Consider the following 14,527-nt stretch of genomic DNA (forward strand, 5'->3'; position numbering starts at 1 on the left):
CGCGGCTCAGTTTGGTGGGCGGGTCGCGGCTCGGTTTGGTGCGCGCGTCGCGGCTCGGTTTGGTGCGCGGGTCGCGGCTTGGTTTGGTGCGTGTTTTTTGAACAGTGTATCTTCTGGACTCGAGCAGCATTGCTATCTGAGTACCTACACTGGAGTGGCACCAGAGCATGAGGTAGCGTGTGGCTATGAATAGTTCCTGCCGTCTCGACAACATCTCTGGTGACCACTATTTGCCATCCTTCCATTGTTTATGTCCAATCCAAGCATCAGTAGATCTGAAAACAACGTGTCACGCGTCGGTATTTTGGCTCGCGGCTCGGTTTGGTGCGCAGGTCGCGGCTCAGTTTGGTGCGCGGGTTGCGGCTCGGTTTGGTGCGCGCGTCGCGGCTTGGTCTAGTGCGCGGGTCGCGGCTCGGTTTGGTGCGCGTGTCGCGGCTCGGTTTGGTGCGCAGGTCGCGGCTCAGTTTGGTGCGCGGGTTGCGGCTCGGTTTGGTGCGCGCGTCGCAGCTTGGTCTGGTGTGCGTGTTGCGGCTCGGTTTGGCATTACAGGAGTTCATGAAAATGTCCCTGCGGAAGATGGCCCTACGGCTTGGTTTGGTGCGTGTTTTTTGAACAGTGTATCTTCTGGACTCGAGCAGTATTGCTATCTGAGTACCTACACTGGAGTGGCACCAGAGCATGAGGTAGCGTGTGGCTATGAATAGTTCCTGCCGTCTCGACAACATCTCTGGTGACCACTATTAATAACAATTGTTTATGTCCAATCCAAGCATCAGTAGGTTCCATTGTTCGCAATCCGTTTGTTATTGAGTGCGGCAGATGGGATATATTATATATTAGAATATAGCAGGTCAGAATGCGTTTGGTGGGAAAGAGCACGATGTTCTACAACTAACTAAGGTCTACATGGTTCCAGTGTTTGCAAGCTTGTCTTGCAGGCTATGCACTAGTCCTGATCGGAGGATAATACGCAATACACAGGATCATGGTAGCTGTAGTATGTACGTAATACTCCAGACTGTAGACATTGCTGTGGTCTTGAGATGTAAATGTGATCCAACAGCGTGTTTTTGTCAGTAGTCTTCTCCTTGATCAGTTGTGTGTATCCTCTGGACTCGAGCAGCATTGCTATCGGAGTACCTACACTGGCCAGTAGATTTTCATTGAAATCACCACAGACTACGATGGGATGGTGGTCCATCACTTCTAAGGCGTCCAGAAGGGCCTTCAGATTGTCCATGAACGGGTCATCGTAACGTGGTGGTCTGTACACTGCAGCTATCAGAAGCTTGACAGGGGACTCTATCTTGACGACCACAAACTCGAGGTTGGTCACATTGTGTATGTAACGCTTTTCACGTGCCTGGAAATGGTCTTTCACATACACAGCGACGCCTCCGCCATCCTGTTCTGCACGTTCAGGAAGGTTGGAGTACGAGATGTGCTTGTTGCGGCTGAACATGGTGTATCCATCTAATTGGAGACTGTCAGCCACATTGCAGCCGGTGAGATGAGTCTCGGTCAAGCACAGGACATCTGCATGGGTTAGTTCGTGATGTTGCCTGATGTCTCGAATGTGTGCCGGTAAACTTTGCGTGTTGTGATGTATAATCGCGAGTGTTTGCGCCTGGCCTGTCGTCTCTCGATACTTTAACAGTGGCATAAAACTGTCCAGTGAGGCGGTCTTCATGGATTCTAGGGCAGCTGTGATTGCAGGATCAGCATAGATTTTCTTCGCATCGAAGTCAATTATATGCAAACCTTGCAATGACGTTGTCCTACTGAGGGCAACGTAGGCCATGCCTGGTTGGAAGATCCGTTTCAAGGAAACCACTGCAGACTGTGTAGTCATGCCTTGGACTTTGTGAGCTGTGCAAGCATATGCCAACTTGATGGGAAATTGCCTACGAAGCGTTTTATCTTTCAGGTGGTCCTCGTATCTCTCGACGTACACTTGTGCAGAGCCAGGTGTAGTTTTCCGGTATTTCTGTCCTGCTCCAGGCTTGTCTACTACAAGCCAAAGCTTGGCTACTCTACTCTCGTCCTTGTTTACCTGTATCTCTACACTATCAATCTTGCCAAATGTCCCGTTCACAAGGCCATCCTCCACATCTATGTTCTTAATGATCATGATTGGGGCGCCTACTGCAACCTGCAAGTTGTCAAGAAGATCCTGATGATCTCCTGTACGGGGACTGGCAAGTCGAGTCCTGTGGTTATCAACTTGCCTATAGTCTTCCGCGGGTATGTTGACAATCTGGCTGTGGAGCGCAGACAAAGATTTGGCGTTGTGTTGAGACACCTCTTTGTTGGTTGCAAAGATGTGCACAACATCCTTAGGACAAAGGTGAGGCAATGTCACTCGTTGAGCAAGGAGTGCTTTGTCTGTGTCACTCAGCGGATCTTTCTTCGCTTTGACCCTCAACCTATTCAGAAGCTGTGCATAGGGCACATCATCTTTCTGTCGCATGATCTCGGTCAACGTGATCATCTGAAAGTGTTGGTGCAGAAGGTCCGGTGTGCCTTCTTCGAGCACGCAGAGCGGTTTCCCACTGGATGTTGGAGGGAGCTGGTAAAAGTCGCCTACTACAAGTACCGACATGCCACCGAATGGCCTCTTACTGCCTTTGATCTCTTGCAGTCTCCAGTGGATGTAAAGAAACATGGCCTTTGAAACCATCGAGACCTCATCTATGACGATAATCTCCGCATTTCCCAGCTTTGCCCTCACGTCATCTAATTTGTTTCCCAGCCCTATGTAGGGTGGATTCAGTTTTCTGGGCAACTTCAACAGGGAATGCAATGTGTTTCCCGCGATGTTGTATGCCGCAGTTCCTGTAAACGCAGACAGCAGCACCGTGGGCATGGATGCATCCGTCTCTTCAGATAGTCTGGAGAGTCGACGGAGAATCCTTGTTGCCTCACCGTAGATGCACTTAATCAGATGGGATTTGCCAGTTCCAGCACCCCCAGTGACAAAGAAAAAGAAGGGTTCGGGTTTGTCAATTTTCTCAAGTACGCTCTTCAAACACCAGTCACGTACCGAGTGAAAGATGGAGGCTTGAGTCCGGTTGAGGTTTCGACACAATGAGCGCAGGTAATCGAGGCTCATTTGCGGAGCCGACACCCTGTGCGCAACAATTGTACCCACCTCTTGACAACTGAACTCTGGGACGTCGTCTTGTTCGTCGTCCGCAAGTGGATGTTGTTCTTGTTCGGCAAGACATTCCATCCGCTCGAGCTCATTTTCGGGGGCAATGTTGGCCCACGCATCTTCCGCGGGGCCATTTTTCATGAACTCCTGTAATGCTTCTTCCATCGAAGAAGCATGTCTTTCATATTTCATCCTGTTTTCCGCAACGATGGCATTCGCGCGCCAAGTCCCTTTTTGCCCAGGTATTTTCACCGACGCAGACTCGTAGAAGTCCTTGTAGGTGGGGAAGTCTACGGTTTTCAGTGTGGTCTGATAGCGATGCGGAAGGTAAGCCTTCAGCAAGGTGCCGAAGTATTTCTCGGGGTCTTTCTGTTCCGAAAATTTCGCGTATCTGATTACCGCGTGTTTTTTCATGCGCTTTTTAATGGTTCCCATGTTGTCAGACAGCTTAAGGCAATCTGGCTTTTTTGCTTCGCTACCGTACACGATTCTGTACTCGGATGCAAATTCTGCGAGACACATGTTGTGAAACACCGACGTTTTGGGTCTGGCATTGTATTTGTCCAGAAGACTCGACATCCACACTTGGTTCGAATCTCCTGGTCTTTTCTGCAGCAAGCTGAGCGGGAGGCTCATTTTCATTGCATTGTCATCCGTCGGGAGGAAGACAACTGGGCGCGAGCATTTCTTCAATGACAAGCTACAAGTCCGGGCCACTGCCTCCTGAGAGCTAACCTGTCTGTTTTTAACGTATGCGTGAACAAGTTCGTTCATTGCACCCCTCTCGGTCACTTTCGTGGGGTCTATGCCTACGACTACTTGTTTCAGAATCTCACCCATCTCATGTTCGGCCTTGGATATGTAGGACAACATGTATGAGATGCAAACAAAGTGATCCAGGACAAACTGGATATCCATGTTGGCATTCCAGGCCTCCAGCAAAACTGGGTTGTAGTTGTTCACATAGCAATCCTTGACTCCACGCTTCATCAAGAGCACCTGGACATTTCGCATGTCTTCAAGACAGCTGTCGTACTCTTCGTGAGTCAAATTGCACTTTGCCAGCAACTCTGAGAGGTCGGTCACTTCTGATGGTAAGTCCAGAAGTAGATCATACAGAGGTTTGAGTTTGGCCAAAGAAGCCTGTGCTCTTGCCTTCTGTTGTTTGCCTATGCCCTCGGTACCCTTCTTTGCACTTTCGTCTGTCACGGATGAAGACGAAAGGGGTGCAACAGGAGGAAATGAAGGATCATTTCCTCCTGTTGCGCCACTTTCGTCTTCATCCGTGACTTCTTCCGTTGGATCAACTGGCACTGGGTTAGTTAACCAGGTTGAGTCCACTGGTGCCTTGGGGAAACCAAACCTGCATGTCCTGTTACCTTTCTTACAGGACTTTGTGTGGTTTCTGCTGTGCATCTGAACTTCTTGGACAATTCGGTGAAGCACAGGATTTTCGTTTGGATCAGGCAGCTGGCACGAAATGTAGCGGTCCGCAAATTCGCATATTTTCTCGTCCGAGTCTTCCCCAAGTTTGGGGGCGTCGGCTACCCACAATAAGGCGTGAACATGTGGGGAACCTCTGGCCTGATACTCTATTCTATGGAACCAATCTATGACGTGACCGAGCGGGCGAGCATCAGATTGCAGCAGTTTTGTATACGCATGAGCAACTCGCTTGTCAAACATGCGCATTGTAGTCACTGCATTGCTTCTGAGGATGTCGCATTTCTCGTTCCAGTCAAGCTTGTCAAAATCCACTATTTGGCCTTGCTGTGCTTTTATTGCCGTTATGACCTCTGGCCATCTGAATTCGGCAGCACTTAAGGTCAAAAAGAAGGTAGGTGGGCCTAACTGACGGACCATGGCAAACAAATCAAACATGGTCTTCTGCCAGTAGGCTGGCGTCCCCCTCAGGGGTTGCATGAACCTTGTTGCATCGCGGTTTCGGACCAGTCTCTCGACTTCATGCTTGTCCTGCAACATCTTGTTAGTGATCCTGCGACCATCCTTGCTAAAGGGTTTGCCCTTCCTCAATTGAATTGAGATGGTGCTTTTGGCCGTGTGGGTCTCTGTAACAAACTGGGCAAAAAAGAGATAGCTTTGGTCTCTCGCAAAACGATCATCGGCACTGAAAAGCCTTGCGTTAAAGTACCTGCTTGGGCTCAGTTTGAGCTTTCTCTTCCGATCTAACGTGTTCTCGCCAGATGGAAACAAGACAGGGAAGGCCTTTGCTTCGAGATTTGGGACTGTGCTGTAGCTGACAGGCCTGTTGCCTTCGGCTGGGGCGAGGCAGAAAATGCCATCGCCGTATGTCATTGTCTCTTGTCCAATGTCATCCGGTTGCAAGCAACCGTCCAAGCCATGTCCAGGTCTCAGCGCATCTTGCTCATCTTGGGCAGTGGGTGGATGTTGATCCACTCCCTGTGATGGGTCGAAAGATTCAGTAGCATCGGCTACTTCCATCATTTCGGCCTCATCACAACTGTCCATGACTTCATCTGTGGCTGTCTGTTCAACAGTGGGTAGCTCTTCAAGCTGGCCCTCCACATTTGCATCGTTGATGCTCTCATCATTTCGGATTATGATGTTTTTGTAGTCGGGGTGTGTCTCGATGAGTTTACTCAAGCCCGATAACACATTGGTCATATTGACAGTGTGAAAAAGATGATAGCCTTTGTACCGCAGACGTCTCTTCAGCTTCACTCTGTACAAACAGGATGCATCGAGCCGTCTGGGTAGCGTGTTTACTGTGGTTGCCACGTCTGCTGGCACGCAAACCACAGCACCATGTATCGCACTCTGTTTGCCTTTAGGAAGTGTGAGAATCTTGGCAAACGGTATGTCTATTGCTAAAATTTGTCTTTCCAGCACATTGAGTTGGCGGAGCTCTGGAGGAATGGGGGCTAGTCCCAGGTTGTTTGCGACAGCCAAGCGTGGCATTCTACCTACTTCTACACTTTTGTGACAGCTTTGACAAATCCACTCTGTTCGCCTTTCTAAGGGTACAGCGCAATCTTTCGGCCCTCCACATTGATCATCACACGAATGAAGGTATTTGCCTGTTAAGCAGGCAGCAACCACGGCGGGTTTGATCGTGTAATTTGACCTTTGACAAACATACACTTGATTAGCGAAAAGAGCCCGATGGCACGTTGTGCACACCTTAGTTGGTCCATCTTTTGTGGCTTTCTGGAAACTCGCTATAGCGCCTTGTACTAGCTCATTCTGTTGGGGTGCGGTAACTAAATCTATCCTCGCAGTATCTAAATCTTTCCTCGCAGTATCTAAATCTTTCCTCGCTTTTAAAGCTTTGCTAAGTTTGCGCAGTTCATCACATAAGTCCTTGTATCTATTTCTTATCCTCATTGAACGTCGCATCGCACAGCGCATCTTGAAGAACGTGTCCGTTTTACATCTGCGGGCCATGTAGGACTTCATGAGTTCCCTGAACTTTTCCCTGAACTCCTTATCTCCTTTGAACCTCTTTTTGCCATATGCCTTCATTTTGACCTGTTTTTGCCCTCTGAACTCCTCATCTCCTTTGAACCTCTTGTTGCTATATGCCTTCATTTTGACCTGATGCTGCCCTCTGAACTCCTCATCTAATTTGAACCTCTTTTTGCCATATGCCTTCATTTTGACCTGATGCTGCCCTCTGAACTCCTCATCTAATTTGAACCTCTTTTTGCCATATGCCTTCATGTTGACCTGATGCTGGCCTCTGAACATACAATCTTCATTGTATGTTCTTTTAAAGTATGCGTTCTTAATTTGTTTTTGCCTTGTCCTGAATTTTGTATCTGTTATACATCTCATGGCAATGTATTTGTTCATGTATTCCTTCCTCGAAGTCCAAGGTTTTTCCTTGGTAGCAGATTGCAGTTGGTTCTTTTGTCTCTCCGCTATTTTTTGTTTTCGTTGTTTACCCATTTTGTTTGCCCATTTATTTGTAGTGTCTGACATCACTTGTGTTGACAGTGAATGGCCAGCCTGCGGTCCAGTGTTTGTTTCATCCTGACAAGTTAGATCAACAGGCTCTTTGTGATGCAGGTTGTCAGGATGAACTTGCACTGTTGACAGATGGGGTGACCGAGCATTTGTCTGTTCAAATGTCACTGGCATGAAGTCAAACTGCATTTTGTCTATCGTGTTTTCATGTGAGAAGTCAATTAGCTGGTCTATCTTAGCGAACAGATCATCCAACTGAGTGAATGTCATCATTACAGCCTTTCCTCCAGGCAAAGGTAGGCCATCAGCACTTCTCTGATGAGAGTCAAACAGTCCATATCTTCCAGACCTGTCTCTAAAAACAGCAATGGTGAATGGTGATACTGTTAGGAGTGCATATTTGACGTCCTCAGACAGACACTTAAGTCTTTCCTGAAGCTTCAGGAACCAATGCTGTCGGTGGGGCTCTCCCTCAGCTCTCATATATCCCATTTCCACGTTCGATTTTTTCACGGAGTACGTATTGTGTTTTGTTTGGACATTGAGAGGTACTTCCTCCATTGTCAGCAGGCATGACTGAAACTGATTTTGTCTTTTTAGTTGTTCTATTGTTCTTTTATACAGACTGTCTCCCTTGTCTAGTATCTTGTCAAGATCATCCATCTTTAAGTCAAGACCTTCATGTTGGTGTGCCAAAAATGTCAGAGCCATGCATGTACACTGCCGATTCTTTGACATTTTGGAAAACTTATGATGATTTTGGCTTTTGGATGCCTGCACAGATTTCACAGAGGGTGGCGGGGTGCATGCTTGTTGTACAGGGTCATTGTTGGAAAGGTCAATGGCCTCGCCAATGCTGTCTTCAACATCAGACTGTGCATGTTGTGTTCCTTCATTGACCACTGTGCAACTGTTTGGTGCATCTGCATGGGCTAATTTAGAATCCCAGAATTTCCTTTTAGCGTTAGATCTCTTCCCACGACCAGGCATGATGTCACCAAGTTTTTGATCTGAACTTTTATTAAAATGTACAGTCTTTACCAAAAAACAACCTTCAACACTAGTGTAGCATTAGTCAAAAATCACTCAAGGCATCTAGAATCGACTTACTTACCGTTAAAAAGTCACCAGAAGAGGTGTTCCGATCCGATGAACACTAGAAAAAAAAATAGAACAATTTCAGACTAGCGCTATAGTTTCACAATATAATTACTTTGTAATATATATTTTTTCTACCGTTATATTCTTGAGTAAAAACCGTGTGTGCCATTTTATGACAGTAGATTTTCAGGCTTCTGCGCAGCCTTCAAACCTAGTCCTATGTTGCGCTGCTAAGAGCATTGGTCACTGAAGCATAGCCATTTAAGTGTTTTACACTGCTATATAGCACCTACGAAGTTTGGGGCGTTAAGCATGCTCCGAACTGTAGTTATGGCTGTTTAAATGGCACATTTTTGATGAAAATCTTTGTTTAGATCTGCTCAAGTATCGGTATATATGAAGTAATTACTCTGACTGTTGAGTTTTTTCATCTTTCCATAATGTGCATTATTGGTATGTTAACAATATAACAGCTGCATTTGTATGTATGGTGCTTGTTTTATTCATATCCATCTATCATTCATGCCATTATGGCTATAACAGACTTGAGTTTTGTAATAGCTGACATTCCCTTGTTGAACTTTAGCCATTCAAGATTGTATACAATATTAACCAAAAAATTGACTGGATACTGGAGAAGTATAACTAAAGAGAGAAAGTATTACATAAGAATATATGTATACCAAAGATTATGTATATGATGAGTACACCATAGAATATAAGTACGGCACTCGTATCATCTACATAGTTTATATTAGGTTTAGCAGTATGGGAAAATAAAGGATTAATTCATAAGTTTGCTGTTGCAAACTTTTTTTTACTGTTGTTTACTGTTACCATTTATCTGTAGAGTAATGGTGTAACCATTTTGTTTTATTTCATTTGAATTTTTTGAATAAGAATGGCTGACAGCTTTGACTAAATTGGATCCTATATAGTCATTACTTTTTAAAATGTGTGGAAACAGTATGTAACTAGAATTAAAGCTGCACACAGCGATGACCGGGTCCTCGACGTTCTGTATACATCTCCGATACAAGCCTGTATGGCAATCAGCTGAAAAGTAAGGCTAAATTACCTAACAAATTCAGCCTGTCCCTATTGGACGCCAAAGTGTACCTAGGACGTTTTGTGGGTTTTTGATGCTGGGAACCGTTGTTATGGCTGTTTAAAACCCAGCCAATAGGAACACAGAGGGGGCGGGGCTGAAGCAATTTCAGCCTGTCCCTATTGGCTGTCTAAGTGTACCTAGCAAATGTTGTAGATATTCGATGCTGGGAAGTGGAGTTATGGCTGTATAAAGCCCAGCTAATAGGAAGACAGAGGGGCGGGGCTTCAGAAAGTACAGATCGTCCCTATTGGTGGTCTAAGTCCACATACCAAATTTCTACTGGGTAGTATGCTGCAAATTCGAGTTATGGCTGTTTAAAGGCCAGCCAATAGGAAGACAGAGGGGGTGGGGCTTCAGAAATGACAGCTCGTCCCTATTGGTGGTCTTAATCCACATACCAAAATTGTACTCTGTAGTTTGTTGCGAACCGAAGTTATGGCTGTTTAAAGGCCAGCCAATAGGAATTGTAGATCGGCTATTTTCACTTCCTGTTTGGCGTAGAAGTTTGACGCTTTGCCGTGGTCACACCGTTTTACACAAGCTTTTGATAACTTTTCATTGTTAATGTCTTTTGTGTGTGAGCAAATTTGAGGGGGATCCGATAATCCGCGTAGGAGGAGTCAGTTAAAGTACAACCTGTGAAAACGGCGTGAAATGCACCAAAACGCCACTACCAATAAAAAATGGCCAACTTCCAGTTTGGTTTTGGTCATGGCTCCAAGAGACTTTTTCATAAGTCGGGACATGATACAAGTTTGTAACAATTTTCATGCATGTAGGTGAAGTTGTATTGTTGGGCTTGAAGCATGAAGTTTTGTAGGGGGCGCTATTGAGCGATTAGGCCATACCCCTTTTTGAGACGATTAAAATACGTAATTTTTCTTCACTTGATGTGTGTGCAAAGTTGCACAACTTTTTGAGTACGTTTCGGCCCTCATTTTCCAGATTCATTTGGGGGAAATATGATCATTGCAGTTTCAATAGGGAAAAATAATAGTTTTACACAAGTCTGCTACCTGATTGCGCTTAAGGCAGATGTTAAAAATGCAGGGCAAAGGCTTTTTCTTGGCCACTAGGGAGTGTGCATACAAGGTTTTACACAGATCAGTGCAGTTATAGGTAAAAACATGAATCGACCTGCTATAGTGCCACCATGAGGCTGACTTGACATTTTTCAAGTGGCATTTCTTCCTCTGCCTAGTGGGAATGTGTGTGCAAAAGGGCACAGAAATTGCACTCTGTGTTCATGATTTGAGGCATTTTGTTCAAAACAGATCAATAGAGATACTGTGTACCGATTAGTGTGATGTTTGGACAACATGTGTAGAGCAGTCAAAAGTGTGTTTGCAAAAATTGGCCTCCTGGTGGCAAAACCAGGAGCCCCATGTGACTAATTTGGGGCAGAATTCTAATCTAGCATACAGGGAGCGTGTGTGCACAGTTTCACTACCATCAAGCCAACGGAACCAGAGATTGGCTGTCCACAGACAGAATGACACACACATGGACTGACAGTGTGCAAAACATAGTCTCAGCCATGCCTTCCGGCCTGGTGGCGACATTAAAATGTGCAAAATAAGCGAAAATAATAGGTTGTAGTTGGCATTTAAAAAATAAAGAAAATGTGTTTCAATTAAGCTACGGAGTATATATATTGGCAATGCCTACTTAAAAACGGACAATGGACTGACCCCAAGACAATTTCCATATACTAACATTAGATAGTTGGATCTAAAATGCTTTGATTTGCACATGTGTTATGTTAAACAAACCTTGCAGTAGTGCAGTCTGGGACGGTCCCCTCAGTCCACAGCTGTGTTGGCCAAGATATCAGGTCCGGTGTACAGCCACGGCACAGCTGAAAATTCAAGGAAAAATACTGTATTTTAGACACAAATATATATTTGTCACTATATAAATAGTGACAATAGCAGATCTACAAGCTCACAGGTTATCTAGAAGCTGACAAGTGAGCTAGTCGATCGGCTATTTAAAATAAAGCAACAAGCTTACAGTGAGCTTGTAGATCTGCTATTTTCCAAACATTAAAGTCACAGTGAGCTTGTAGATATGCTATCAGTGATGTTGCTAGGTTTTCAATGAAATAGGTCCCGGGACCCACAGGTGGTCATTCAAATGGGTCCCAGAAAAATGCTACAGATGCATTAGAGTGGTCTACAGATGCACTACAGTGGGCTACAGATGCATTAGAGTAGTCTACAGATGCACTACAGTGGGCTACAGATGCACTAGAGTGGTCTACAGATGCATTAGAGTGGTCTACATATCACAACAGTGGTCAGATGCAACAGAGTGGTCTACAGATGCACTAGAGTGGGCTAGAGAGGAACTACAGTGGTCTACAGATGCAATAGAGTGGTCTACAGATGCAATAGTGGTCTACAGGTGCACTAGAGAGGTATACAGATGCACTAGAGTGGTCTATAGATACAGTACAGCATTCTATAGACACAGTAGGTAGTCTATAGATGTAGTACAGTGGTCTCATACAGCTATCGATACAGTGCAGTGGTCTATAGATGCAGTACATAATGCAGCTATAGATGCAATGGTCTCATATAGCAAGAGATACAGTACAGTGGTGTAGATACAGTACAGTGGTCTCTAGGTGCAGTGGTCTCATGCATGCAGCTATAGATACAGTACAGTGATCTCATGCAGCCATTACAGTAAAGTGCTCTCCTTTTTACAATAGGCTGAAAAGACATGTGTACTGCATGCATAAAAAGGACCTGCAGAGAAAGGGTGTTCCCTGTTACTAAACAAACACAAAGCAATGATGGCTATCAGCATATAGCTTTCTATAAAGTGGACAATAGCAAAGAAAAAGTGCCAAGATCGATCTTGAAAACTGTCATACTGTGCTGAACATTGGCCACATATGGATAAGACAGACACAGAGGAGACATAATCAGAGCCTGTTAATGGAAATCAACAATGGATTATTTATTCAACCCCTAGCCACACCTCCAATCACCCTCCTATTATCACCTTTCAGTCAGCTGACAACTCTATTGAACATTGAAGCAACACATACTTGTCACCTGAATACCAGTGATTCTCAAACTATTGTAATGTTAAAGAGTATTGTACTTTTAATCCACTACAATTGTTAGAAAACTTTAGTTACTTTGTAGATTTTGGTTTATTTTCAAATATGTATAATGCCTTATCACATGGCTACAGATGGCTGTCAATTTGAGAGATAATTGTTAAATAGCAGATGTACAAGCTCACAACGCGTCGCATTGTGAGGTTGTAGATCTGCTATTTTCAAATATACAAGATCACAACACGTCACATTGTGAGCTTGTAGATCAGCCATTTTCAATTAGCCAAAGTTTAAATGGGGCTGAAGTGGTCAATGTAGCCTATGCTTTTTTAACAATAAACAAAATCTCCAATGTAACTAAAGTTGTCTAACAGTTATAGTGGATTAAAAGTACAATATTTGCCTCTGAGATGTAGTGGATAGAAGTACAAGTCCAATATTAGTCTATCTATGGCAACATACCAACTCAGCAATGCAACACTGTACAGTACTCACACCACAAATGTACACAGATAGACAGACAGTCTGAGCACAAGGGCGTGAGCATGTCAATATAGGGACAATAGCAGATCTACACGCTCATAAAATGAGCTTGTAGATCCGCTATTTTAAATAAGAATAAGTGGTGTGTGACCATGTGTGACCCCCCCCCCCCACCTCATCTCAGCCCTGCTTTATCCTGTTAGTGGCTAGTACATCTACATAAAAGTCCTTGAAATCAACAAGTTTGAGAACCACTGCCCTACTTCATCATACAAGAGTGTCACACAATAAGAGTAAAAATAGCAGATCTACAAGCTGCCAACAGCCCCCCAAAATGATATGCATTTGGCCGCTGACCCCCCATCTCAAAACATGTTGTTCCAGGAACTCCCATAAGCATATATCGGAGTTAAAATGTTTGCAAAGGACCCCCAAAATGATATGTATTTTTCCACAGAGACCCTTATGTCAACATATGTTGTTCCAGGGACCCCCAGAAGCAGAGATCAGGGTTTAAAATGTTTGCAAAGTTTCAAGATTTTTCAAAAATAGCAGATCTACAAGCTCACTTGGTGCTGCGCTATGAGCTTGTATATCTGCTATTTTTGAATAGCCAAATAAATCTAAATGACAGCGATCCCGGTCTTAAAGGGTATACAATATTCAGGCATGCCTAGCACTTATCACAATATAAGTAAACAAGCTATCGATATTGGCAATGGCTCCTTAAACACTGGCTCTAGATTGACCCAAAGACACACACAAGTGAGTATGTTTGTTTGTCAGGTACTTATGAAAGCATATTATCAAATGGAAATGAATATACTAGATAATACATTGCATCCACAACGTCAAAACACAGCAACCTTACCAATTGACTACAGCACTGTACCAGAATTCAAACAGTCTTACTTAAGTAGGGGTGCTACTGTTAGTATAGTCCTTCTAGGTAACACAGTAACTGCCTTTAAAACGAAATTGTGATTGGAGAGACCAATTTCATCCAATCAGGAGAGAGAACTCATACAGGACACAGCCTATCCAATCCAGTTCTTGATGAAATTGCCAACCCACCCTTTATTCTCTGTTTAACAAAAAGCAATGATGGCTATCAGCATATAGCTTTCTATAAACTGGACAATAGCAAAGAAACAGTGCCAAGACAGACCTTGACATTTGAAAACAGACAAGTCATATTGTGCTGAAACACTGGCCACATATGGATAACACAGACATAGATGAAACACAATCAGGGCATGTTAATGGAAATCAATAACAGGTAATTAATTCAACCCTAATCACAAGGGTGTGAGCATGTCAATGAAGGGACAATAGCAGATCTGAAAGCTCAGAAAATGGGTAATTTATTCAACCCCTAACCACACCTCTAATCACCCCTATTATCACCTTTCAGTCAGCTGACAACTCCATAGAAACTTGAAGCAACAATGAACACATGCTTGTCACCTGGACCAGTGATTCTCAAACTATTGTAATGTCAAAGCCCTGTAGATCAGCTATTTTCAAATCTACAAGCTCACAACACGTCACATTGTGAGCTTGTAGATCAGCCATTTTCAATTAGCCAAAGTATAAATGGGGCTGAAGTGGTCAATGTAGCCTATGCTTTTTAAACAATAACCAAAATACAATGTAA

At 44.2% G+C, this 14,527-nt stretch overlaps 1 protein-coding gene across 1 annotated transcript in view; it reads right to left on the reverse strand.

The window, feature by feature from the left end:
• Nucleotides 1-546: 546 nt before the first annotated feature.
• LOC311057549 (uncharacterized protein) overlaps nt 547-14,527 on the reverse strand; it is a 432,057-nt gene continuing 418,076 nt past the window's right edge. The window contains exon 2 of the mRNA XM_084074533.1: nt 547-4,356. Coding sequence (XP_083930659.1) covers nt 947-4,168 — 3,222 coding nt within the window. The 5' untranslated portion in view covers nt 4,169-4,356 and the 3' untranslated portion in view covers nt 547-946. The remainder of the gene's footprint in view (nt 4,357-14,527) is intronic.

Source organism: Gymnoscopelus microlampas (genome assembly GCF_963454915.1).
Source record: "Gymnoscopelus microlampas genome assembly, chromosome: 12".
Taxonomy (NCBI): Eukaryota; Metazoa; Chordata; class Actinopteri; order Myctophiformes; family Myctophidae; genus Gymnoscopelus; species Gymnoscopelus microlampas.